Here is a 27136-nt window from a genome sequence, read left to right as displayed (position 1 = left end):
TGGAGAATTTGCTTCAGAATCTCTCGTTGATTTGCTTCGGAATTCCTTTGGAATCGTTCGAAGATTTGTTCCAGAATCGTTCGGAAATTTGCTTCGGAATTCCTTGACGATTTGTTTCAGAATACTTCGACGATTTACTTCGGAATCATCTCTGACGATTTGCATCGGAATCCTTCGAATTGCTTCGGAATTCCACGAAGATCCTTTGACGAATTGCTTCGGAATCTTTTGACGATTTGCCGAATCCTTCGATGATTTGCTTCGGGATCCTTTTTTTGGATCCCTCGACAGATTGATTTGGGATCCTTCTACGGTTTGCTACTACATCCCTGAAACATTGCCCACAAAATAGCCATACGCTATTAATTTGAGTCGTTCTAGCAATCATCGGCTGGTAAACAAACACACTTCGATACTGCGGACTACAACAGAAAGCACATGCTTAAGGTGACTTGCGGTGGCACTCCAATCTCTTTGTGGTTGTACCATAAAAATCATCAACTTAAGATTAGTAGTCCCATTTATTTATTTATTTATTGTGTGATTTCATCAACAGACTACAATTAGCCCTAATGATGTATGTAAACACTAATTAATACTAAAAAACGCACATAGTCAAAAAAAATATAACATAGTAGCATTGTCAAGATAAAAATATTTAAACAAATAAAATGCAGCCTTATCACATACAATCAACGAAAAAATTCAGAAAATCTACGACGAAGAACATTCCGCGTCAAGTTGAAGTCGAACATGGAAGAAACTCTATTAAACGTTCTCTGGAGGCCGTAGATTGCAGTTTCTGCACCGTAGTTAGTGCGACGAAAGGGGAGCCTCAGCAACGAATTGTTCCGTAGCGGTCTTGGTTGAACGTTCATGTTGTGGGGTTTCTCGTTATCCGGGTTTTCTCATAGAGATGAAAAGTCTTGTGACTCGTTCGAGGTTACAGTTAAGACTGACTTTATTCAATTTTGTATATAATGGAGAAGGTTCACACAAGTCGAACTTAACGCTAAACAGAAGAAATCTGGAGCACCATATGTTTGTAATTTAGCTTTGCGTTTGTAAATATCTTGAGGGTCGCTTGTTGAAGTAGGTAATAAATATTTGACTTCGCACTTCTAGGTATGCGGACGTTGTTCGTCGCTGTTGGTCGAAACAGAAGAATGTGTAAAGAATCTATGTTTTAGGAAATGTAAAAGAAGGTCATAAAATATTATGCCATTTCGAGCGGGTCGTAAATATTCAAATGACAAATTCAACGTAAGCGCATTTGAAAAGGATGATGTAACATGATTTGATGCACATGTTGCAGGATCATGGAAAAGGATAATGTGTTTTGAAGATGTGTGGTGGGTATGCCACACCTTCCCCCTAAGAGAAAAATGATAGAACTACGTGAGATCATTTTTTTTTTTGTAGTGCTCCAAATATCTTTATACATTGTTCCTTACATTCTATTAGGTTATATATGTAACATTATATATTTTTTTATGTATTGTAGTTTTTCAATTTGATAGTTTTGTTTTTATGTATTGTATAGTAGAGTAGAGTGGGGCAAGAGTGCGCGTGGGGTAAGAGTACGTTTTCGATTTTTTGAAGTAATAAAAAAAGATAAACTAGCAGCACTGCATCAGTTTGACAGGTATTCTGGCCAATTATTATCATGTGTAATTGTAAACGATTTGAATAAATAACAAGGGAGATATGGAGTTAGATAACTTTTTGGTCATTTTGCTAAAAATAATTGGATTTCCGCAACTAGTATTTCATTACCATATATACGTTCAATCAGGTGAACATTATACCATTTCGATAACCTATTGTATAGAGTACTTTATGGTACAGAACACCAATCCGGATGGTTTTCCAAGAAGTCAAAACCATTACTTGAATATTTTTTGGGACTGTGGGGTAAAAGTACGCAGGAACCGGTGGGGCAAGAGTACGCATAGGAATCTTCAAGTTATGATGTCAAACCCGTGTCTATGGCTGAAATAAGACTTCTTCCAAAGCGTCAAGATCCACAACTAAGAAAAAGGGACAGAGTTTGAAATTATCACAAGTTTTTAGGATAAGTTGAAGTTATTCGGTGTTAGAAAGGACTTAGCGAACAAAGCACTGAAACGAAATAATGAAATTGTATTAGGACTTGTTGTACACCTAAACATAGTACGAAAACACAATTTCATCTAAATGATAATTTCATTTAATCAAAAGAAACATTCATAAATTACGCATCGTTTAGCTGGGAGGGGTTGTGAGATGTGTGACGATCCATATAATTGTTAGAGGATTCATACAAATAGTGTAAGATAGGGGGGGGTGGGGGAGGTGTGATGAAATAGCCAAATTTTACGTTACGTGATTGGTGGACTTTCTTTAAGGAAAATGCCTTTGTATACGCCACGCGAAACCTGATATATATATATTTTTACCTCTGTAGTTTTTTGTATATATAAAAAACAATGGTTTTTCGTATGAAAGTGCACATTTTTAGGACCCCCTCCCCCTTTAAGAGTTACGTAATCTTCAAACATTCCCTAATATATGCTAATTAAACATCAATTAAATGTTATTAACTCTTATTTGTGTTAATATGTACTCAAAGCACATGATTGGATAAATGCGTACTCTTACCCCACCCGATGCGCACTTTTACCCCACCGGTGGGGTAAGAGTGCGTTTTTCACTTGTCTTGCAATAAGGGTTCTACTAAAACGAATCTCAATAATTTCAATATTGTTTCCACTGGGTAACATAAAGGAAGAGTATATTAATCATCGACACTGATTTGATATGCAGAAGCTTGCTTCATAAGGGCCACATGATCGATTGAAAACTAAGTGCGTACTCTTGCCCCACTCTACTCTATTGCTTTTTGTTATTATCGAATATTGTGACATTCGGATGATTTATTGCTGTAACTCTAAATGGTCCTTTTGAAACTTTGGCTAACTTGGATCGATTTTCATTTTCTAACATAATATAATCTCCTATTTCAATATTGCTTGGTTTCAAGATGCTTTTCTGATTTTGATGTCTTTTAAGTTTAATTTTGAATATGAAGAGCATAATAACTTTTGTTGCCAGCATTGTATCGTTTAGCAACAACGACGATATTTTCCCTTGTTAAATTTCCTATGTTGCTAACGTATGCATACATTTTAGTTTTAGAGCTCAATGGGCAATGATGGAGAACAGTTTTTCACAAAAGTTACTGTTTTCATAGTAATTTTCATACAAGCTTGAAACTGCTAGTGCTTAATCAAATTATATTATAATTATGTATACATCAAAATTAGCTAAAAATTTAGGACGATTATTGAAATAACAAATGCCATCGTTTAAGCATAGGGGAGCAAAAAAGTCAAAATTTGAATCACTCTAATGCTACGTACACACCAGTCAAGCAGTTTGACGAACATTGACTCCGCCCCCAAGAAAACGCTTCGGTTGCTGCTTGTTTGAACGTGTGGTGAAGTTGTTCGAACAACCATTTGACAGTTGGCGGCTCGTTGGAAAAATTAAAACGGTTTGATTTTGGTTTGAGTTGTCGGGGGTGGAGTCAAGGTTCGCCGAACATGTTTGAGCATTTGTAGTGAAGTTGCACAAACCCCCATATATTTTTTGATGGTTTGTGCTCGAGTTGGTGCTTCGGTCGTTCGTGTGTGATATTGTTGGTCGAATAAATTGATTGTTCGTGTCGCTGTTGGTAAAACTTGGTGGATGTTTGAATAAACGAGAGGTGGAGTCAATGTTAGTCAAACTGCTTGACCGTGTGTACGTTCCATAATGCACATCGAAGATCTTCGAAGAGCTTCCGTGTTTTCCCCGCTTTCAAAGCGCCTCGCAATGGAGCTGTTTATGTTGGCTATGGAGGAGTGCCAGCTTCTCACCCCATGTCAGTGGACCGTATAGCTACCGGGGGAGACTGACGCCGGCCATCGTTTGCATGATCCGATTCCCTTGAATAAGGAAAGGGTTCCTATGGTTCCCGGATGTGGTGGAAGCGTATGCAGCGGCTTTTAGGCAAATAGCCTCTGGCACATGAAGTTAAGAGAATACTTGTTTCAGCGCAGGCAGCATCAGCAGGTGTGGAAGGAAGAAGTCCGGAAGCTATGCGGAGATATTGTTTTAAGACTGGGGAGAGTATGTTGACAAGCTAACAACGTGCTGCACAAGTCAGTTCCAGTCTGTTGCACAGTCCATACAGCAGTCTGCTGTTAATCAGCGCTTCGCCGATACGATACCGAATGGCCCTGTTGTTCGTCCTACGTGGTCTTGATGAAGTTTTAATAAGGTAGATCCTTGATTTGCAGCCGACTTTTGACCGCTAGGAAATGAGGGACGAAGGTCAGTCCTCGGGCGATGGCGACTCCGAGGACCTTGACGAGTTTGCGGTTTGGCCACCCTATCAATATTAAACTTCAGCACAACAGGAAATCGTTCGTACTTCGGACTCCGCAAGAGAATCTAATCAAATAGAGTTCGCCAAACTAAATATCTACAAAACGCTCATAAGATCGGTAGTCCTCTCCGGACACGAGACCTGGAGGACTAGTGGAGGACTTGGAGTTTTTGAAAGGAAAGTGCTACGTGCCATCTATGTAGATGACAGACGGTACCTGGTGAAGACAAATTAATCACGAGTTGCATCAGCTATTGGAAAACCAACCATCGTTCAAACCACGAAAATCGGACAACGGCGCTGGCACGTGGCCAGATAGCCCGGTGAAAACAGTTATTGATCTCTATTCGACGGGCATGAGAAGGTAAGGTGCGGACCCTCCGTAGACTGCGTGGTTGACGAATGAACCGAGCTTAATGGAGAAGACTATTGTGCAAGATGAATACACCACTAGGTGTTCCAATCTTCCAAATTCACGATTCAGCCATCTTGGATTTTAGTATGGAAACACTATTTAAGCGAGTCAAGTACGAGACACGGCCTCACAGTTGAGGTCGAAATACGTATCTGATAACATAAAGATAACAAAACGTAGTGAAGTTAAATGGAAAGTACTAACCTCGTCTTGAAGACATTTTTTATTGTTTGTGCCAATCACCGCGAGTTTACTAATTAATTAATCCGTTAGATTGGCTTTTCTCAATGATATTTAAACTTCACAGCATAATTTTTCGTGACGCATTTCGGCTTACTGTCCTTCAGCCATCATCAGACGTCTATAATAGATTTTTGTTTGTCTTTGAAAATGGCAATGGTGTCAACTCGGACCGACTGTTCAAATACATGATCTCTTTTTCTCAAGTACATGTTCTCGTCAACCAGCTAGATTTCGTCGACACTTGATGGTGGGTCAAATCTTCTCTCAATACTACCATCTACATTTTTCTACACATCTTTGAATGGCTGAAGACTACGTAGTTCTGCTGAAATGATCTTGTAAGACCGTACCACTTGTGAGTGCCAATTCCTTCTCTCCGTATTGCCACCTTCAAAGCGTATTAAATACATTCGATTTAGGGTAGAGAACCATTTGGACAGCACCCTCTATTCCCGTCAGCAACGTTCATTACTAGAGTGCATTACAACCGAACTACCGTCTAAGACGAATTAAGGTCACTCCTGACGGAATCCAAGTTTCAAATTGCTCGCGTTTTCGGGGGCACACCACTCGATACGGAGGCAGTGCACAACTGTCAGTTTTGTTGATTTAGCTTTGCTGCGTCGACATGCGTGAAGAAATAAAAACGACAGTTGTGAGTTGCTTCCGTGTCGAGTGGTGTGCCCCCGAAAACGCGAGCACTTTGAAACCTGGATTCCGTCAGGAGTGACCTTAAGTACTCTCCATTTAATTCCACCAGTTAATTTTCGATATCTTTGCAGATACGTATTTCGTTACTTGTTTTTAGTTCATGGTTAGTTTCTGTCGATATCTAGTGATGTACAAACAATCAAGCCATTTGGTTGGAACGCGGTCAAGTTATTAACGTTGCGGACGGGAATAGGAGGTGCTGCCCAAATGGTCCCGCTCCCAATAGCGATTTGTTTTACTTTTTTTCTTTCCAGCTCAAAATGACCAAAATGATCAATCAATGAAAGTTATTTGTTTCTTTTTATTACTTATGCCCATTTCGGATAAAAAATACTTTTACATAAACGTATACCAATTTGATGGAATCAATAAGACACTTGACTTAATTTGAACGTACTAAAGTTCAAGTCAAAAAGTCATATGACTTGAACCCGGATTGAACGCCCAAACGCCCTCATTCAGTTAGAAGATTTTTTACAATTATTATCCATGCCCGGAGTCCATTCATTAGCTCTATAGCTTTGAAGTCAGTTTCGACGTTTGCATCAATCAAATAAAACATGTGGATATTAATCTGAATAATCTTTTTAATCGGAATACGGTTTTTAAAATTGAATCAAGAACTTAGGTAACACAAAAGAGTTATATCAGTAAAACTTTAATAATTAACAGAAAAAAAAATAACATGGAAAGCAACAACTAAGGCAGAAGTTCTGACCCATATGATTTCCAATTATTCAAGTTCGTCTCATTCACAAAACCCCACTCCCACCGTTGTGTCTTCTTCCTGTGATCACACACTGAAATTATTACTTTCCGTCCCACGAGATCGAGGCACTGATTCCACTCGGGCATTCCGTGTATAATAGCTTGGTTTTCCTGAAAATACAATTGATCATAGAATTAGCAACTGCTAATCAAAATAATATCATAAAATTTCTTACGATGTCGTATTTAAAAAGCTGATTGCCCTGAGATTCATGACAATTATACATGATCACTTCAGCACCAATACCCTCGGCGTCCAGACATTTATCAACGCTGGCGATTCGAATATCGCGAAAGTAAGACAATATTAAACGTTGGTTTTGCTGCGGATGGGTCTTATTTGCAGCGCATTCGAATAGTCCAACTGGCTCCTTTTCACCATGATTAATTGAATCCAAACACAACTTCGGGTTAGCCAAACTTCGCACTGTTCCAGAAGCAAATGGGCTTGGATCACGCGTTGGGTATTTCAATAGAATATCTGGAGCAACCTCTTCCAAAAACCACCTGAAAGGTTTGCACTGAAGCTTCTCTCTCAAAGCTTTCCGTTCCGTCAGATCGCCCGCATCAGTTTTGTCAAACTCAGGATTTCTTTCGTACAGGAACTGCTTATATTCATCCATCCACACTTCTGCTACCCTTTTGAAGTTCCGGATAACAAAATTCTTTCCTCTGGGATTTGGGAACGGTGCATACCCTCGGTAGACATGCCCAACGCGAGAGCACGGTGCATCAACCATTTTGCCGCCACATTGCCAAATCTTGAAGCTGAGCTCGTACTGCTCTCCACCCCAAATGTCCAGCTCTTCATCATATCCGCCGATCTCCCAGAAAAACTTTGCACTGATCGCAAACAATCCTCCAGCCATGATGGGGCTTGAAAAGGGCTCTGTTGGATCCAGCTGATCGCCGGGTCGTAGAGGCAATTGCTTGTACAAAAACTTCCAATCAAAGGCTCCCCGCCTTCCTTCGCCTTGACCACGATATTCAAAAGTGTCATAGACTATACCGTCGATAAACGGACAAACGCACGTTCGATAATCCTCGGCAATTGGTTCTGGAACAATTAAACGTATTAAAATAAGTGTTTATGTTTTAATCTTATAGCTCCCACATTTATTAGTATCTAACTTTTTTAATTGGCTAATCGAGCTTATGCAGGCCGATACTAAATAAATTGTGGATGAAGAATTATTATTTTCTTCAGTCGAGTCTCTTGAAACGCGGTGGTTGATGATGATCACCCACCATGATTTCTCGGCCAATTTCAATTCCAATCAGTTAAATTTTGGCTAGAAAGAAGCTGGCGGCGATATGGAAAATAAAAGCCTCATAACTTATAAAACTGCTGAGGAACCGCAGTGGGTGATCTTGTATCGTAATGAAAAAGCGCGCACTGATTTTTCAGCTTTTCTATTGTTATTGATCTTTTTACAGAAAAATATTAAAATTACGTAATGTGGAATCCGGTAAAAACTATATAGGGGACCTGTTCAGTTTTCCATCTCACTAAACATATATTCATTTCTTTGAGAAACAAAGAAATACAGCACCAATTTCGTCGCTTCAATTTGCTAACATGCGTTCTCACTGCTGATAAAAAACACAAAAATAGGAAAGAAATCATATTCCATTGCTTTGTTTTTCAAGGGACGAATGTCAGAGCTATAAGATGAAGTCCCGAAGCGGTTACCCTATTTTCTCTGTTAGTTAAATAAATAATATGTTTTACCGATTAAAGGAGGAAGCCAGTTCACATTGACCTCGGTGTGCGAGTCCAGTACGATAATCACATCTCCAGTGGCGGCCTTCGCCCCGGCCAACCGTGCTTTGATCAACCCAGATCGTTCGGGCAAATTGATCAGCTTCACCTTTGGTGCCAATTTGCTCTGTACGAAGTCATCCAACTGTTTCCACAAAAACTCCTTCGTGCTGTGATCGTTAATCAAAACGATTTCCTTCAGTAGCTGGGGCGGAGACCGATTAAGCACACTGTAAACAGTACGCAGCAACGTGCTGAAGTGCTCATTGTAGAAAATAACAATCACGCTGACTGTTGGTAAATCTTTGAGGTATAGTTTTTTGCGACATCTGGAAACTAGAGAGTGTTAGATAGAATGACAAGACTTCAACCTGTACCCTAGACAATGTTTCTGTTTGGACTCACAGTGGATGTCTGATGTCTGGCACCGAGCGGTTCAGAGCAATCATGTCGCTAATCACCGCTGAATAACCATTCTCTTTGAACAATTTCTTGTCCAGCTGGATGTCTTCCAGTTTTTGCAACTTGAAAGGTTTCCCATGCTCTCCCGGGCCTTCTCTTTTCGCTTCTTGCTTCATGTACGCATAGTCATGCCAGTCGACTCGAACCCGGTCCACGTTTCGCGGGCTACCGTTGAAGAATGGTTCATTTCGATGGTAACGTTGGTAGAGAACTTTTTTCAATCTGGGTAGCTCCCGCTCCTTATGTATGATGAGCACCAACGCAATAAGCACAAATAAGAGCACACATATGAATTTAATACATCCTCTAATGGTGGCTTGCCGGAACTGTGAAATGTTTGAAAGACGGAAACGAAATTTGTTTAATACACATGGATCCCCAAGTAAAGAAATAAACAGAAGAAAACAGATAACCAAAAAGTTCAGTTTCTAGTTCTTGAAAAAAATTCAAGTTAATTATTTCAAAGATATTTAAAGGTTCAAATGATAATTGTTCAGATTTATGGGATTTTAAAAGAATAATTTTCTCTGAATGAAATTCCTAGGAGACAGCTCAGAAAGGCTGCTTATAGGCTCAAAAAGTGACCAAAGTGAAACTTTTTTTTTATTTTCTGGTTTTCCGTACAGTTATTGAACACTTTCTGGAAATATGTAAGGATTCCTAGTAGATCAGAAATATTCCTGAACTGAAGAACTTTTGAAGTTCTTTAAGACTTAGAGAGTCTATTCCGGGATTTCGGGATTTTCCGAATTCCGGAAACTAATTTATACAATCCCGAAAATCCCGGGACATGCACAAAAATTCAAGATTCATTAAACAATTCTCCAATTTCAAAACAAATCTTCAATTTGGCTTGAATAGTAATAGTCGCTTCTAATCTTAACAAACCGGAATATGTTAATCAATCATTACGAGATGAACAGAATCAAACCGACTTCTACCCTAGATCTAAACATGTTCTTATATAGGAATGTAATGAAATCTATCACCTACTAGTTGAAGTGAGCGTATCTTTTCCCATTTCCGGGACTTTTTATTTCAAATTTAATCCACGTTTAATTCATATAATCTGAAAACTCGATCTGCTCTGAACAGTACCGAAATATATAGACAAAATTTCAACAATAAATTTAAAAATATTTTCAAAATATGTGTGCTATGGGAAATATATACTGAAATATTTTAACCGTCTAAAACGAGTTTAGTACTTTCCATTCAATTTCACTATATTTTATTATCTTTACAGATACGCAGGCTTCGGAATTCTCACTCATATGAATAAAAACCTGCGATTAATCCATTAAGCGGAGTGTGATTTTTCATGTTGCCCTGTGAGGAAGTATTCTCACGCAACACTTTTATCCGGATAGAATGGCGGGTGATAAATTCGTGAGCGCCGGCTCGCCAGATAATTCAATTTTAATCCACAAATCTCGGGTACTTATTCAAAATGACGTATGTGATTTTGTAAACAAAGATTCCAACGTCGATTTGTCCAATCTGATGGCTCTCCCACACAAACCGACACCACTAACAGGTAGTCGAAGGCTTCCCCTACCTGTCTGTGGTGATGGTTTGCGTGGGAGTGCTATCAGATTTGACAATTTGACGTTTGAATCTTTGTTTACAAAATCACATACGTCCTTTTGAATAAGTACCCGAGAAATATTCCTTCTCGTCGCATCACCAGATAAATTTTACAAGCATATTTACAAAAATTAGGACTGCAACGGGATTCGAACCCAAAACAATTTTAAAATGTTTAAAGCGCCCACTATAACCACGCTACTACATGAATTGACTGAATGCAAGGGAAAAACTGCTGTATTGAACCTTCTGCTTATCGTGGCGCATCGTCAGATTCAATCAGCTTGGAGAGGCAAAGTAAGCAGCATTTGATTTTCGCGAAACATGGGAAGAAGGCTAACAATTTTTCGCACTATCGCTTGTGCCGGAGTTTATCGCACTGTAATTTATCCGGATAAAATGCATGGTGGAGTGATCTGTTGTCGCGTGAGTGAGTGAGAAATCCGAACCCTGGATACGTATTTTAACCTCAACTGTTGGGCCGTCTTCAGTGTCTCGTACTTGACTTCACTCGACTATTTTGTTATAATCATCTTATTTTTTGATTATAGTTTTGACCAACATCTTCTCACCGTTCCCATATTATTAGGAAACGAATAAATAACTGAAGATTCTAAAGAATTGTACGTTGGCCAAATACGGACATTATGGAAAAGTTGCACATAACGGAACTAATTAAGATGCAACAGATCTTACTATTGAGTGCTCTGGCTTTTATGCGAATACTGAAGCTTATGACATGGTGAACATTTTGCAGAAGGAGTTAACGCTTTTCGAACTGATCAAAAAACTTTTTCAGGATTTTCAACAACTCTTTGATCATTTGAGATCAATGAAGCCATAATAAATCCCTTCAAGCGTATTTTTTCCTCGCAAGTTTTTTTAAAGTCATATTCCACGACAAAATGAAATTTAAATTTTTGAATTAGTTTCGTATATTTTTCAATTTCTCTGAATCTCGGGTGTAGTGTTTGACTAAAATGCCTTCAGCGTGTGTTTATAGATTAACACCTCAGCGTGTCAATCGGCGAGCAGCAAGCCATGACTCTGCCTCTTGAGTCTTGCAGTCGTCAGATCTCCGCTGCGTGCACATGCATCCACGGAGAGTCGCTGTCATAATTTCGTGAAGGGCCATTTAGGAACAAAAAATTTGGAGATCCTACCAGTCCTTTTTTGGATACTGTCGTTGATTTCATGAGGTGAGTTGAATTCAAGTGATTAAATTGTGAAGAGTGATGCATTTATTTTAGTTTGCAAAATCACAAGACACGTCTAAGTTCTAGGAAAATTATACAAACGAATGCAAATGACATTTTACAACACTGCACTAAAAGTCCTGCGAGCATTGATTTTGGTTAAATCAAATTTAGATTTCATGAAGCCACTTGGCGGCGTTAGTGTACATGAGACTACCAGTTGTGCTATGATATAACAACATCTGAAAGAAATGCGGAAATATTCTACACTGTACTGTTCGAAACTGTTCGGAAGGCCAAATATATAATCTGGAAATTTATCTTGGAATGTAATGACGTTCGGGATTACGTGAAACTAAAAGACGGATTTGGATTGAATTTGGATTGGATTTGGATTCGGATTTGGATTCGGATGGGATATGGATTGGATATGGATTGCATTTGGATTGGATTTGGATTGGATTTGGATTGGATTTGGATTGGATTTGGATTGGATTTGGTTGGTTTGGATTGGTTTGGATTGGTTTGGATTGGTTTGGTTGGTTTGGATTGGTTTGGATTGGATTTGGTTGGTTTGGATTGGTTTGGATTGGTTTGGATTGGTTTGGATTGGTTTGGATTGGTTTGGATTGGTTTGGATTGGTTTGGATTGGATTTGGATTGGTTTGGATTGGTTTGGATTGGTTTGGTTGGTTTGGATTGGTTTGGATTGGTTTGGTTGGTTTGGTTGGTTTGGATTGGTTTGGATTGGTTTGGTTGGTTTGGATTGGTTTGGATTGGTTTGGATTGGTTTGGTTGGTTTGGATTGGTTTGGTTGGTTTGGTTGGTTGGTTTGGTTGGTTTGGATTGGTTTGGATTGGTTTGGTTGGTTTGGATTGGTTTGGATTGGTTTGGTTGGTTTGGATTGGTTTGGATTGGTTTGGATTGGTTTGGATTGGTTTGGTTGGTTTGGATTGGATGTGGATTGGTTTGGATTGGTTTGGATTGGTTTGGTTGGTTTGGATTGGTTTGGTTGGTTTGGTTGGTTTGGATTGGTTTGGATTGGTTTGGATTGGTTTGGATTGGTTTGGATTGGTTTGGATTGGTTTGGATTGGTTTGGATTGGTTTGGATTGGTTTGGTTGGTTTGGATTGGTTTGGATTGGTTTGGATTGGTTTGGATTGGTTTGGTTGGTTTGGATTGGTTTGGATTGGTTTGGATTGGTTTGGTTGGTTTGGATTGGTTTGGTTGGTTTGGATTGGTTTGGATTGGTTTGGATTGGTTTGGTTGGTTTGGATTGGTTTGGATTGGTTTGGATTGGTTTGGATTAGATTTGGATTGGTTTGGATTGGTTTGGATTGGTTTGGATTGGTTTGGATTGGTTTGGATTGGTTTGGTTGGTTTGGATTGGTTTGGATTGGTTTGGTTGGTTTGGATTGGTTTGGTTGGTTTGGATTGGTTTGGTTGGTTTGGATTGGTTTGGATTGGTTTGGTTGGTTTGGATTGGTTTGGTTGGTTTGGATTGGTTTGGATTGGTTTGGATTGGTTTGGTTGGTTTGGTTTGGATTGGTTTGGATTGGTTTGGATTGGTTTGGTTGGTTTGGATTGGTTTGGATTGGTTTGGATTGGTTTGGTTGGTTTGGATTGGTTTGGATTGGTTTGGTTGGTTTGGTTGGTTTGGATTGGTTTGGATTGGTTTGGTTGGTTTGGTTTGGATTGGTTTGGATTGGTTTGGTTGGTTTGGTTGGTTTGGATTGGTTTGGATTGGTTTGGTTGGTTTGGATTGGTTTGGATTGGTTTGGATTGGTTTGGATTGGTTTGGTTGGTTTGGATTGGTTTGGTTGGTTTGGATTGGTTTGGATTGGTTTGGATTGGTTTGGATTGGTTTGGATTGGTTTGGATTGGATGTGGTTGGTTTGGATTGGTTTGGATTGGTTTGGATTGGTTTGGTTGGTTTGGATTGGTTTGGATTGGTTTGGATTGGTTTGGTTGGTTTGGTTGGTTTGGATTGGTTTGGATTGGTTTGGTTGGTTTGGATTGGTTTGGATTGGTTTGGATTGGTTGGTTTGGTTGGTTTGGTTGGTTTGGATTGGTTTGGATTGGTTTGGATTGGTTTGGATTGGTTTGGTTGGTTTGGATTGGTTTGGATTGGTTTGGATTGGTTTGGATTGGTTTGGATTGGTTTGGATTGGTTTGGTTGGTTTGGATTGGTTTGGATTGGTTTGGATTGGTTTGGATTGGTTTGGTTGGTTTGGTTGGTTTGGATTGGTTTGGATTGGTTTGGATTGGATTTGGATTGGTTTGGATTGGTTTGGATTGGTTGGTTGGTTGGTTTGGATTGGTTTGGATTGGTTTGGATTGGTTTGGTTGGTTTGGATTGGTTTGGTTGGTTTGGTTGGTTTGGATTGGTTTGGATTGGTTTGGATTGGTTTGGATTGGTTTGGATTGGTTTGGATTGGTTTGGATTGGTTTGGATTGGTTTGGATTGGTTTGGTTGGTTTGGATTGGTTTGGATTGGTTTGGATTGGTTTGGATTGGTTTGGTTGGTTTGGATTGGTTTGGTTGGTTTGGATTGGATTTGGATTGGTTTGGTTGGTTTGGATTGGTTTGGATTGGTTTGGATTGGTTTGGATTGGTTTGGATTGGTTTGGATTGGTTTGGATTGGTTTGGATTGGTTTGGATTGGTTTGGATTGGTTTGGATTGGTTTGGTTGGTTGGTTTGGTTGGTTTGGTTGGTTTGGATTGGTTTGGTTGGTTTGGATTGGTTTGGATTGGTTTGGATTGGTTTGGTTGGTTTGGTTGGTTTGGATTGGTTTGGATTGGTTTGGTTGGTTTGGATTGGTTTGGTTGGTTTGGATTGGTTTGGTTGGTTTGGTTGGTTTGGATTGGTTTGGATTGGTTTGGATTGGTTTGGATTGGTTTGGTTGGTTTGGATTGGTTTGGATTGGTTTGGATTGGTTTGGATTGGTTTGGTTGGTTTGGATTGGTTTGGATTGGTTTGGTTTGGATTGGTTTGGATTGGTTTGGTTGGTTTGGATTGGTTTGGATTGGTTTGGTTGGTTTGGTTGGTTTGGTTGGTTTGGATTGGTTTGGTTGGTTTGGATTGGTTTGGATTGGTTGGTTTGGATTGGTTTGGATTGGTTTGGATTGGTTTGGTTGGTTTGGATTGGTTTGGTTGGTTTGGATTGGTTTGGTTGGTTTGGATTGGTTTGGATTGGTTTGGATTGGTTTGGATTGGTTTGGTTGGTTTGGATTGGTTTGGATTGGTTTGGATTGGTTTGGTTGGTTTGGATTGGTTTGGATTGGTTTGGATTGGTTTGGATTGGTTTGGATTGGTTTGGATTGGTTTGGATTGGTTTGGTTGGTTTGGATTGGTTTGGATTGGTTTGGATTGGTTGGTTTGGATTGGTTTGGATTGGTTTGGATTGGTTTGGATTGGTTTGGATTGGTTTGGATTGGTTTGGATTGGTTTGGATTGGTTTGGATTGGTTTGGATTGGTTTGGTTGGTTTGGATTGGTTTGGATTGGTTTGGATTGGTTTGGTTGGTTTGGATTGGTTTGGATTGGTTTGGATTGGTTTGGATTGGTTTGGTTGGTTTGGATTGGTTTGGATTGGTTTGGTTGGTTTGGATTGGTTTGGATTGGTTTGGTTGGTTTGGATTGGTTTGGATTGGTTTGGATTGGTTTGGATTGGTTTGGATTGGATTTGGATTGGTTTGGTTGGTTTGGTTGGTTTGGTTGGTTTGGTTGGTTTGGATTGGTTTGGATTGGTTTGGTTGGTTTGGATTGGTTTGGTTGGTTTGGATTGGTTTGGATTGGTTTGGATTGGTTTGGATTGGTTTGGATTGGTTTGGATTGGTTTGGATTGGTTTGGATTGGTTTGGTTGGTTTGGATTGGTTTGGATTGGTTTGGTTGGTTTGGATTGGTTTGGATTGGTTTGGATTGGTTTGGATTGGTTTGGTTGGTTTGGATTGGTTTGGATTGGTTTGGATTGGTTTGGATTGGTTTGGATTGGTTTGGATTGGTTTGGATTGGTTTGGATTGGTTTGGTTGGTTTGGTTGGTTTGGATTGGTTTGGATTGGTTTGGATTGGTTTGGATTGGTTTGGATTGGTTTGGATTGGTTTGGTTGGTTTGGGATTGGATTTGGATTGGTTTGGATTGGTTTGGATTGGTTTGGTTGGTTTGGATTGGTTTGGATTGGTTTGGATTGGTTTGGATTGGTTTGGTTGGTTTGGATTGGTTTGGATTGGTTTGGATTGGTTTGGTTGGATTTGGTTGGTTTGGATTGGTTTGGTTGGTTTGGATTGGTTTGGATTGGTTTGGTTGGTTTGGTTGGTTTGGATTGGTTTGGTTGGTTTGGTTTGGTTGGTTTGGTTGGTTTGGATTGGTTTGGTTGGTTTGGATTGGTTTGGTTGGTTTGGTTGGTTTGGATTGGTTTGGATTGGTTTGGTTGGTTTGGTTGGTTTGGTTGGTTTGGATTGGTTTGGATTGGTTTGGTTGGTTTGGTTGGTTTGGATTGGTTTGGATTGGTTTGGATTGGATTTGGATTGGTTTGGTTGGTTTGGATTGGTTTGGATTGGTTTGGATTGGTTTGGGATTGGTTTGGATTGGATTTGGATTGGTTTGGATTGGTTTGGATTGGTTTGGATTGGTTTGGATTGGTTTGGATTGGATTTGGATTGGTTTGGATTGGATTTGGATTGGTTTGGATTGGTTTGGATTGGTTTGGATTGGTTTGGTTGGTTTGGATTGGTTTGGATTGGTTTGGTTGGTTTGGTTGGTTTGGATTGGTTTGGATTGGTTTGGATTGGTTTGGTTGGTTTGGATTGGTTTGGTTGGTTTGGTTGGTTTGGTTGGTTTGGATTGGTTTGGATTGGTTTGGATTGGTTTGGTTGGTTTGGTTGGTTTGGATTGGTTTGGATTGGTTTGGATTGGTTTGGATTGGTTTGGTTGGTTTGGATTGGTTTGGTTGGTTTGGGATTGGTTTGGATTGGTTTGGATTGGTTTGGATTGGTTTGGATTTGGTTTGGATTGGTTTGGATTGGTTTGGATTGGTTTGGATTGGTTTGGATTGGTTTGGATTGGATTTGGATTGGTTTGATTGGTTTGGATTGGTTTGGATTGGTTTGGGATTGGTTTGGATTGGTTTGGGATTGGTTTGGATTGGTTTGGTTGGTTTGGGATTGGTTTGGTTGGTTTGGATTGGTTTGGATTGGTTTGGATTGGTTTGGATTGGATTTGGATTGGTTTGGTTGGTTGGATTGGTTTGGATTGGTTTGGATTGGTTTGGTTGGTTTGGATTGGTTTGGTTGGTTTGGATTGGTTTGGTTGGTTTGGTTGGTTTGGATTGGTTTGGATTGGTTTGGTTGGTTTGGATTGGTTTGGATTGGTTTGGATTGGTTTGGATTGGTTTGGATTGGTTTGGATTGGTTTGGTTGGTTTGGATTGGTTTGGATTGGTTTGGTTGGTTGGGTTGGTTTGGTTGGTTTGGATTGGTTTGGATTGGATTTGGATTGGTTTGGTTGGTTTGGATTGGTTTGGATTGGTTTGGATTGGTTTGGATTGGTTTGGATTGGTTTGGATTGGTTTGGATTGGTTTGGTTGGTTTGGATTGGTTTGGATTGGTTTGGTTGGTTTGGTTGGTTTGGATTGGTTTGGATTGGTTTGGATTGGTTTGGATTGGTTTGGATTGGTTTGGGATTGGTTTGGATTGGTTTGGATTGGTTTGGTTTGGATTGGTTTGGATTGGTTTGGATTGGTTTGGATTGGATTTGGATTGGTTGGTTTGGTTGGTTTGGATTGGTTTGGATTGGTTTGGATTGGTTTGGTTGGTTTGGATTGGTTTGGATTGGTTTGGGATTGGTTTGGATTGGTTTGGTTGGTTTGGATTGGTTTGGATTGGTTTGGATTGGTTTGGATTGGTTTGGATTGGTTTGGATTGGTTTGGATTGGTTTGGATTGGTTTGGATTGGTTTGGATTGGTTTGGATTGGTTGGATTGGATTTGGTTGGATTGGATTGGTTTGGATTGGTTTGGTTGGTTTGGATTGGTTTGGATTGGTTTGGATTGGTTTGGTTGGTTTGGATTGGTTTGGATTGGTTTGGATTGGTTTGGATTGGTTTGGATTGGTTTGGATTGGTTTGGTTGGTTTGGATTGGTTTGGTTGGTTTGGATTGGTTTGGATTGGTTTGGATTGGTTTGGATTGGTTTGGATTGGTTTGGGATTGGTTTGGATTGGTTTGGGATTGGTTTGGATTGGTTTGGATTGGTTTGGATTGGTTTGGATTGGTTTGGATTGGTTTGGTTGGTTTGGATTGGTTTGGTTGGTTTGGATTGGTTTGGTTGGATTGGTTTGGTTGGTTTGGATTGGTTTGGATTGGTTTGGATTGGTTTGGATTGGTTTGGATTGGTTTGGTTGGTTTGGATTGGTTTGGATTGGTTTGGATTGGTTTGGTTGGTTTGGATTGGTTTGGATTGGTTTGGTTGGTTTGGATTGGTTTGGATTGGTTTGGATTGGTTTGGATTGGTTTGGATTGGTTTGGATTGGTTTGGATTGGTTTGGGATTGGTTTGGTTGGTTTGGATTGGTTTGGGTTGGTTTGGATTTGGTTTGGATTGGTTTGGATTGGTTTGGTTGGGTTGGTTTGGGTTGGTTTGGATTGGTTTGGATTGGTTTGGATTGGTTTGGATTGGTTTGGATTGGTTTGGTTGGTTTGGATTGGTTTGGATTGGTTTGGTTGGTTTGGTTTGGTTTGGATTGGTTTGGATTGGTTGGATTGGTTGGTTGGTTTGGATTGGTTTGGATTGGTTTGGATTGGTTTGGATTGGTTTGGATTGGTTTGGATTGGTTTGGTTGGTTTGGTTGGTTGGTTGGTTTGGATTGGTTTGGATTGGTTTGGTTGGTTTGGTTGGTTTGGATTGGTTTGGTTGGTTTGGTTGGTTTGGATTGGTTTGGATTGGTTTGGATTGGTTTGGATTGGTTTGGATTGGTTTGGATTGGTTTGGTTGGTTTGGATTGGTTTGGATTGGTTTGGTTGGTTTGGTTGGTTTGGTTGGTTTGGATTGGTTTGGATTGGTTTGGATTGGTTTGGATTGGTTTGGATTGGTTTGGATTGGTTTGGATTGGTTTGGATTGGTTTGGTTGGTTTGGTTGGTTTGGATTGGTTTGGATTGGTTGGTTTGGATTGGTTTGGATTGGTTTGGATTGGTTTGGATTGGTTTGGTTGGTTTGGATTGGTTTGGATTGGTTTGGATTGGTTTGGTTGGTTTGGATTGGTTTGGATTGGTTTGGATTGGTTTGGATTGGTTTGGTTGGTTTGGTTGGTTTGGATTGGTTTGGTTGGTTTGGTTGGTTTGGATTGGTTTGGATTGGTTTGGATTGGTTTGGTTGGTTTGGATTGGTTTGGATTGGTTTGGATTGGTTTGGATTGGTTTGGATTGGTTTGGATTGGTTTGGATTGGTTTGGTTGGTTTGGATTGGTTTGGATTGGTTTGGATTGGTTTGGATTGGTTTGGATTGGTTTGGATTGGTTTGGATTGGTTGGTTGGATTTGGTTGGTTGGATTGGTTTGGATTGGTTTGGATTGGTTTGGATTGGTTTGGTTGGTTTGGATTGGTTTGGATTGGTTTGGATTGGTTTGGATTGGTTTGGATTGGTTTGGTTGGTTTGGATTGGTTTGGATTGGATTTGGATTGGGTTGGATTGGTTTCAGTTGGTTTGATTCGGATTAGCATGGGTTTCTTATCTTTATTAGGTTTGTTCTTGGATCTTATTAGTAATGAAGTTCAACACCGCTTGGTTTTGGATTGCATTTGGGTTGATATTTGGAATGTTTTTGGAAGAAATTGGAACTTTTTATATTTGCTAAAATCTTGGATAACAAAAGGCCATTGACTTCATCAATTTGTTGTTCTCTAATCATCCCTTCACTACTTAGATCCTAATTTTAAAGCATGTATAGATTTGTAGCATGGAATAGGAACGAAACTATGAATCACGTTTTATCTTCCACAGTCAGGGATTGGTGCGGCACGAAACTCTTTGCATGCAGCACGCGTTGTTGAGGAACAAGCCCATTCAGATCCAGAGAGGCGAGTAAGTGCGGATCGTGCTCGAGGCTCTCAAAGAGTAGTGCACAGAATAGCACTCCCCGAGTAGATGAAAATAGCTCAATAATATTGAATGTTGATAAAATAGCAAAATGAGATATGGACATGAATAATTTCACAGAACATTGTACGATGCTTAAATGAACTTTTACTTAGCTTTCGGCTGATTTAATAGGAGCTAAATTGTGTAATTTTAGATTTATTTATCAGATGTTCTGTGAAATTGTTTCTAACTTTATACCAACTGCCCTTTTGCAATTCTGAGTTTAATCGAGCAATCAGAACCAATTTCCAGAACGAATGAGTGACGGAGTGTATTTTCCTATATATGTTGACTGAAATCCCCATACAAACTTCAAATCGAATACGCCAACTTATGCAACAACCGATTGAGCTGAAATTTTGAGAGATTGATTCTCTCACCAAAAGACACAATCCTGGGGGAATTGCCACGTGGAATTTGACAACCTTTTGATTCATGGGCCAGTCTAGTGCACATGCATCCACAGACAACCCAATTGAAAAGCAAAAAGCAAGTAAATATATAATATATAATCATATATAATCATGGTAACACACTCAAACCGCACACATTATGCAGCGTACACACCAGTCAAGCAGTTTGACGAACATTAACTCCACCCCTCGTTTGAGTCAAGCCTCGATCATGTTCTTCAAATCGTGACACGAACACTCAATTTTTCGACCAACAATCGAACAATTAAACACGAATGACCGGCCGCTAAGCTTGAACACCAGCCACCAAAAAATATATGAGGGTTTGTGCGACTTTACTACAAACGCTCTCGGCAGGTCAAACCAAAATCAAACCGCTTTGATTTTTCAACGGGCCTCAACTGTCAAACAGTTGTTCGAACAACTTCACACACGTTCAAACAAAGCAGCAATCAAAGCGTTTTCTTGGGGAGAGTCAATGTTCGTCAAACTGCTTGACTGGTGTGTACGCTGCATTAAGTATGAATTGAGTGAACTTATTTCTACTATGCTCCCTAATCTAGAATAAAGAAAATGCACAATTGCTCGTGTAACTTTGTCTTCACTCTATGCCCACCATGTCTGTAATCATAGCAAAGTTTTATGGTTTTATGTGGTGAGACTTTTTACGGATACTTTCTTCGTTGATGGAATGTGGAAGTGGAAGGAAGGTTACCTCCATGGCTCCATACATTTTTCGAGCTAAATCTTTCCCAGGTCGTGCATATGCACAAATCGAGTTTCAGACATAGTAAAGTTTGATGACACTAAAAAATAAAACCCATTGAACTCAGACAGTTTCTTCATTTCGTTTTATTAACAGAGATTTTGAACCGTCTAAAGACGAATTAAGTACTGTCCATTTAATTCCACCAGTTAATTTTCGTTATCTTTGCAGATACGTATTTCGACCACAACTGTGTGGTCGTCTTCAATGTCTTGTGCTTGACTCGACAAGTCGGAGTCAGAGTACAACAGGCTGACCACAGTTATCATCTGACAAATAACTGGTGAGAATGGACGAATATAATTCGTCTTAATTTCTTCATTCCACTAAACGAGCTTAATATATTTTCAGAGATTTCGAGCAGTATTAATACGAAAACATAGAATGGTACTTTGTTTGGAAATCTTGCACAATTGAGGGAATGATTGACCAACGTTAAGCTGTGAAATGTTCACGCTGTAGCAAGGCGATGACAATAAAGGAGAATAACACTACTCGACTGTATATAGAGGATATATGGGGGAGATAAACGTCCAGGGGTGCAAATGTAGGTAACGTGTGATTAACAACTAAATAAACAGGTGATGAACTTCTCATCGTTGAAAAAATCACGTTAATAAAGAAATAATAAAAAAGCTTAGTTAACGTCTTACTCGCCCTATATACACTCAACCCTCTTTTTACGGCAGTTTTTTACGTCGCTTCGTTTTACAGCCTCCTTTTTACGGCACGTGACGTAAAAAGAATTTTAAACATTATATTGACATCAAAAGTAAGTAAGTAAGAAGGCACTCTTAGAAACCCAAAGAACAAAGCAGATGCTTTGTATACACATCATTTGCCTTCAACAATTGTTCCGTTCCACGTCTTTCAAAGTCCCTGGAGTCTACACGCGTAACCGAGGACCTAAGGTCCACAAGCGTGGCGAAAGAGCTATTATCTATTGTAAAAATGGTTTATGCCCAATTTGATATATTGAACCAAATTCCGTTCCAGGTCATACAAGAATTCCCCAAGGTCTTGAGGTCTACCCGCGATACCAGAAGGGCTGTTATCTCTTTTATTAAATGGTCTTTATTAAATGGTCATGCTCTGTATGATCTATTAAACCAAACTCAATATACCATAAGCAGCCGTTCCTGTCCTGGTCATCCAAGAATTCCCCTAGACTCCTCAGCCGCGGATTCATCCCAAATATGTCCTCCAGTATTTGTCTTTCACTTGCGTCTCAAATGTAGGCATATGAGTTGTTCTAAGATCTCCAAATTACCCTTGAGTTTGAATCAAATGGTCTGCCAGAATCAACCATAGCTTTCATGATGTCCCCAGCCGCGGTATCAACCCAATTACGTCCTCCAGTATTTGTCTTTCACATGGGTCTCAAATCCAGACATATGAGATATAGTAAGATCTCCAAATCCTCCTGGAGACTGGATCAAATGTTCTGAAAAAATCAACCAAGGCTTTCATGATGTCCATAGCTCCGGCAATGACCCAATTATGTCCTTCGAGTATTTTACTTTCACCTGCGTCTTAAATCCAGACATATGAGATTTAGTAAGATCTCCAAATCGTCCCGGAGCCTGAATCAAACGATCCGCCGAATCCACTAAGGCTTCCGTGATGTCCATGGCTGCGGTATCAACCCAATTCTGTCCTCCGAGTAATTTTCTTACACCTGCGTCTGAAATCCAGACATATGAAATGTAGTAAGATCTCCAAATCGTTCCGGAGTTTGAATCAAATGGTCTGCCGAATCAACTAAGTCTTCCATGATGTCCTCAACCGCAGTATCGACCCAATTATGTCCTCCGGTCATTTTGTCATTCACTTGGGTCGCAAATCCAGACATATGAGATGTATTAAGATCTACAAATCGTCCTGGAGTTTAAATCAAATGGTCTGCCGAATCCACCAAGGCTTCCGTGATGTCCTTAGCTGCAGTATCAACCCAATTATGTCTTCCGAATAATTTTCTTTCACTTGCGTCTCAAATCCAGACATATGAGATGTAGTACGATCTCCAAATCGTCCTGGAGTTTGAATCAAATGGTGTGCCGAATCAACCGAGGCTTCCATGATGTCCTTAGCCGCAGTATCAACCCAATTATGACCTCCAGTATTTGTCTTTCACTTGGGTCTCAAATCCAGACATATAATATGTAGTAAGATCTCAAATCGTCCTGGAGTTTGAATCAAATGGTCTGCCGAATCAACCAAGGCTTTCAAGATGTCCACAGCTGCGGTATCAACCCAATTATGTCCTCCGAGTAATTTTCTTTCACTTGCGTCTCAAATCCAGACGCATATGAAGATGTAGTAAGATCTCCAAATCGTCCTGGAGTTTGAATCAAATTGTCTGCCGAATCAACCAAAGGCTTTCATAATGTTCATAGCTGCGGTATCAACCCAATTATGTCCTCCGGTAATTTTCTTTCACTTGCGTCTCAAATCCAGACATATGAGATGTGGTAAAGATCTCCAAATCGTCACTGGAGTTTTGAATCAAATGGTCTGCCGAATCAACCAAGGCTTCCGTGATGTCCATAGCTGCGGTATCAACCCAATTATGTCCTCCAGTATTTTCTTTCACTTGCGTCTCAAACTCAGACATATGATATGTAGTAAGATCTCCAAAATCCTCCTGGAGTTTGAATCAAATGGTCTGAAGAATCAACCAAGGCTTCCATGATGTCCTCAGCCGCAGTATCGACCCAATTATGTCCTCCGATCAGTGGCGTAGCCACAGGGTGGTTTTGGGTATAAAACCCCCCCTAAAGACAAAATTTTCGGAAGAAAATTTTTTTTGGGGGAAAAAAAATGTTCAAGAAACCCCCCAGACAAATTCTCTGGCTACGCCACTGCCTCCGATCATTTGTCATTCACTTGGGTCTCAAATCCAGACATATGAGATAGTAAAGATCTCCAAATAGTCCTGGAGTTTGAATCAAATGGTCTGCCGAATCCACCAAGGCTCCCGTGATGTCCTGAGCTGCGGTATCAACCCAATTATGTCCTCCAGGTAATTTTTTCTTTCACTAGCGTCTCAAATCCAGACATATGAGATGTAGAAAGATCTCCAAATCGTCCTGGAGTTTAGATCAAATGGTGTGCCGAATCAACCGAGGCTTCCATGTTGTCCTCAGCCGCGGTATCAACCCAATTATGTCCTCCAGTATTTGTCTTTCACTTGGGTCTCAAATCCAGACATATAAGATGTAGTAAGATCTCCAAATCGTCCTGGAGTTTGAATCAAATGGTCTGCCGAATCAGCAAAGGCTTTCATGATGTCCATAGCTGCGGTATCAACCCAATTATGTCCTCCAGTAATTTTCTTGCACATGCCGTCTCAAATCCAGACATATGAATGTGAATAGTAAGATCTCCAAATCGTCCTGGAGTTTGAATCAAATTGTCCTGCCGAATCAACCAAGGCTTTCATGATGTCCAGACATATGAGATGTAGTAAGATCTCAAATTGTCATAGAGCTGGAATCAAATGGTTTGCCAGAATCAACCAAGGTCTTCATGATGTCCCCAGCAACCTCAGTAACAACCTGCAGCAGCTAAGTCGAACAATCATCCCAAAGGAACATTTTAGTTCTATAACGGTTATGAAAACCATTATTTGCTCTACATAACTTCGGTAAAATCAGCATAAAACTAAAATGTTTGTAAGGATGGTTCTAGCAATTTTATTCTGACTAAATTAAGCAATTCATATGGGCCAAGCCCTTTTTGATCCATAGAACTAAAGTGAATACGGCTTCAACTATTGTTCAATTGCAGATCATCCATGAATATCATCCATCCCTGAAATATAAGCTTTACGGTCAACACGCTTGTGGCCAAAAGGCTCTTATCTCTTTAAAAAAACTTGCTCATACCCGTTTTGACCCATAAGACTAAATTGGATACCTTTTCAACTATTGTTCCATTCCAGGTAATTTAAAGAAAGTCATGGAGTACTGGTCTTTAGGTCTACAGGATTATTATTTTAAATGGTTAATCCCATTTTATCCATAGATTCATAATTAGATACGCACTTAACAATTATTCCACTCCAGGTCATCGAAGAAAATAACTGAAGTCTAGACTTCGTGGCCGGGGACATAATGGAAGCGCCTTGATTGATTCGGTAGACCATTTGATTCAATCTCTAGAACAATTGGGAATCTTACAACATGTTACATATCAAAATTTGAGACGCAATTCGCCAACTATCCAAATTCAGGAAAATTTTGCGGTCTTACAACACCTCATATGCATTGATTTAAGACGAGTGAAAGACAAACACTCAGGGAATATAATTGAGTTGATACCGCGAGTGAAGAAATCATGAAAGCCTTGGTGTATTTGGTAGACCATTTGATTCAAACTCCTGGACAGTTTGAAAGATCTTACAACATCTTAAATGCTAAAATGTGTGACTCAAATTGAAAGACTAATACTCAGAAGATAAAATTGGGTTGACACCGCGGTTGGGGAACCATGGTAGCCTTGGTTGATTCATTAGACCATTCGATTGAAACTCCAGGACAATCTGGAGATCTTACAACACCTCATATGTCTTGTTTGAGACGCAAGTAAAAGACAAATACTCAGAGAACATAATTCAGTTGATACCACGGCTTAGGACATCGTGAAGGCTTTGGTTGATTCGATAGACCATTTGATTTAGATTCCAGGACAATTTGGAGATCTTACAATATCGAATATGCCTGTATTTGAGACGTTAGTAAAAGACCAACACTTAGAAGACACAATTGGGTTGACACCGAGGCTCGGGACGTCGTGGAAGCCTTGTTTTTATTCTGTAGAACCATCTGATTCAAACTCCAGGACAATTTGGAGATCTTGAGACGCAAGTGAAAAACAAATACTCGGAGGGAGGAATAGGATGATACTGCACAGCTGTGGACATCGTGCAAGCCTCAGTAGATTTGGTAGACCATTCGATTCTAACTCCAGAACAATTTGGAGATCTTAAAACATCTCATATACCTGGACTTGAAACGCAAGTAAAAGTCAAATACTCGGAGGGCATGATTGGGATGATACCGTGGCAGGGGGCACCACGGAAGCCTTGGTTGATTCATTTCACCATTAGATTTAAACTCCTGGACAATTTGGAGTTCTTACAATATCGAATATGCCTGTATTTGAGACGTTAGTAAAACACTAATACTCAGAAGACAAAATTGGGTTGACACCGAGACTGGAGACATCATGGAAGCCTTGGTTGATTCGGTGGACCATTTGATTCAAACTTCAGGACAATTTGGAGATCTTACTACATCTTATATGTCTGGACTTGAGACGCATGTGAAAGACAAATACTCGGAAGGCATAATTGGGATGATACCGCGACTGAGGACATCATGCAAGCCTCAGTAGATTAGGTAGACCATTTGATTCAAACTCCAGGACGATTTGGAGATCTTAGAACTTCGTACATGCAAGAATTGAAAACGGATGTGAAAGACAAACAATCGGAGGACAAATTGGGTTGACACCGAGACTGGAGACATCATGGAAGCCTTGGTTGATGCGGTGGACCATTTGAGTTCAAACTTCAGGACAATTTGGAGATCTTACAACACCTCATATGTCTTGTTTTTGAGACGCAAGTGAAAGACAAATCCTCGGAGGACAAAATTCAGTTGATACCACGACTTGGGGATATCATGAAGGCTTTGATTGATTCGGTAGACCATTTGGTCAAACTCAGGACAATTTGGAGATCTTATAACATCTGCTGGATTCGGAGAGATCTTACAATACCTCATATAAGACGCAAGTGAATGTATTTGAAAGTATCCTCACTATCAATAAATTAAGTGAAATACTAGATATTTTAGCAAAAATTCTTTTTACGTCACATTCGATTTACGTCCCCCCAATAAGTGACGTAAAAAGAGGGTTGAGTGTACAATCTATCGGTGACCAGAAGGGACGACCAGCCAAAAACGCAAAATTATAGTTATGTTATGTTATTCATTAATATACATTACATTTAAATAATAACAATAACGAACGGAAGTATATATCCTCGGAAAACTTACCTTGCGAAGGGCAGCGTGTTTATATTGTCGGAATGGTCGTGCTACTTTCCCCATTTCTGCAATCACATTAGGACTTTTTGCCAACGCAACTTTAGCCACCAACTGTTATCCACTATCACCTGGAGGTATGATATGCGTCAGCCTGATAACGTTCCGCGAAAATAGATACAGCCAAACCACGCACTTGGCGTGCAGTGCGCATT

General features: G+C 39.9%; 1 protein-coding gene across 1 annotated transcript; it reads right to left on the bottom strand.

Moving 5' to 3' along the window:
- Nucleotides 1-6216: 6216 nt before the first annotated feature.
- Nucleotides 6217-27012, bottom strand: LOC134202220 (N-acetylgalactosaminyltransferase 4-like). The gene is made up of 5 exons (XM_062677268.1): nt 26934-27012; nt 8716-9098; nt 8281-8639; nt 6725-7605; nt 6217-6659 (listed from the first exon to the last, which is right to left on the bottom strand). Exons 1-5 carry the CDS (start codon nt 26985-26987, stop codon nt 6480-6482), a joined length of 1857 nt encoding a protein of 618 aa, XP_062533252.1. The 5' UTR covers nt 26988-27012; the 3' UTR covers nt 6217-6479.
- Between the last annotated feature and the right edge of the window lie 124 nt (nt 27013-27136).

This window comes from Armigeres subalbatus, unplaced genomic scaffold (assembly GCF_024139115.2).
Source record: "Armigeres subalbatus isolate Guangzhou_Male unplaced genomic scaffold, GZ_Asu_2 Contig1099, whole genome shotgun sequence".
Taxonomy (NCBI): domain Eukaryota; kingdom Metazoa; phylum Arthropoda; class Insecta; order Diptera; family Culicidae; genus Armigeres; species Armigeres subalbatus.
The sequence above is the reverse complement of the archived record's forward strand: the minus strand, read 5'-3'. Positions and strand labels throughout refer to the sequence as shown.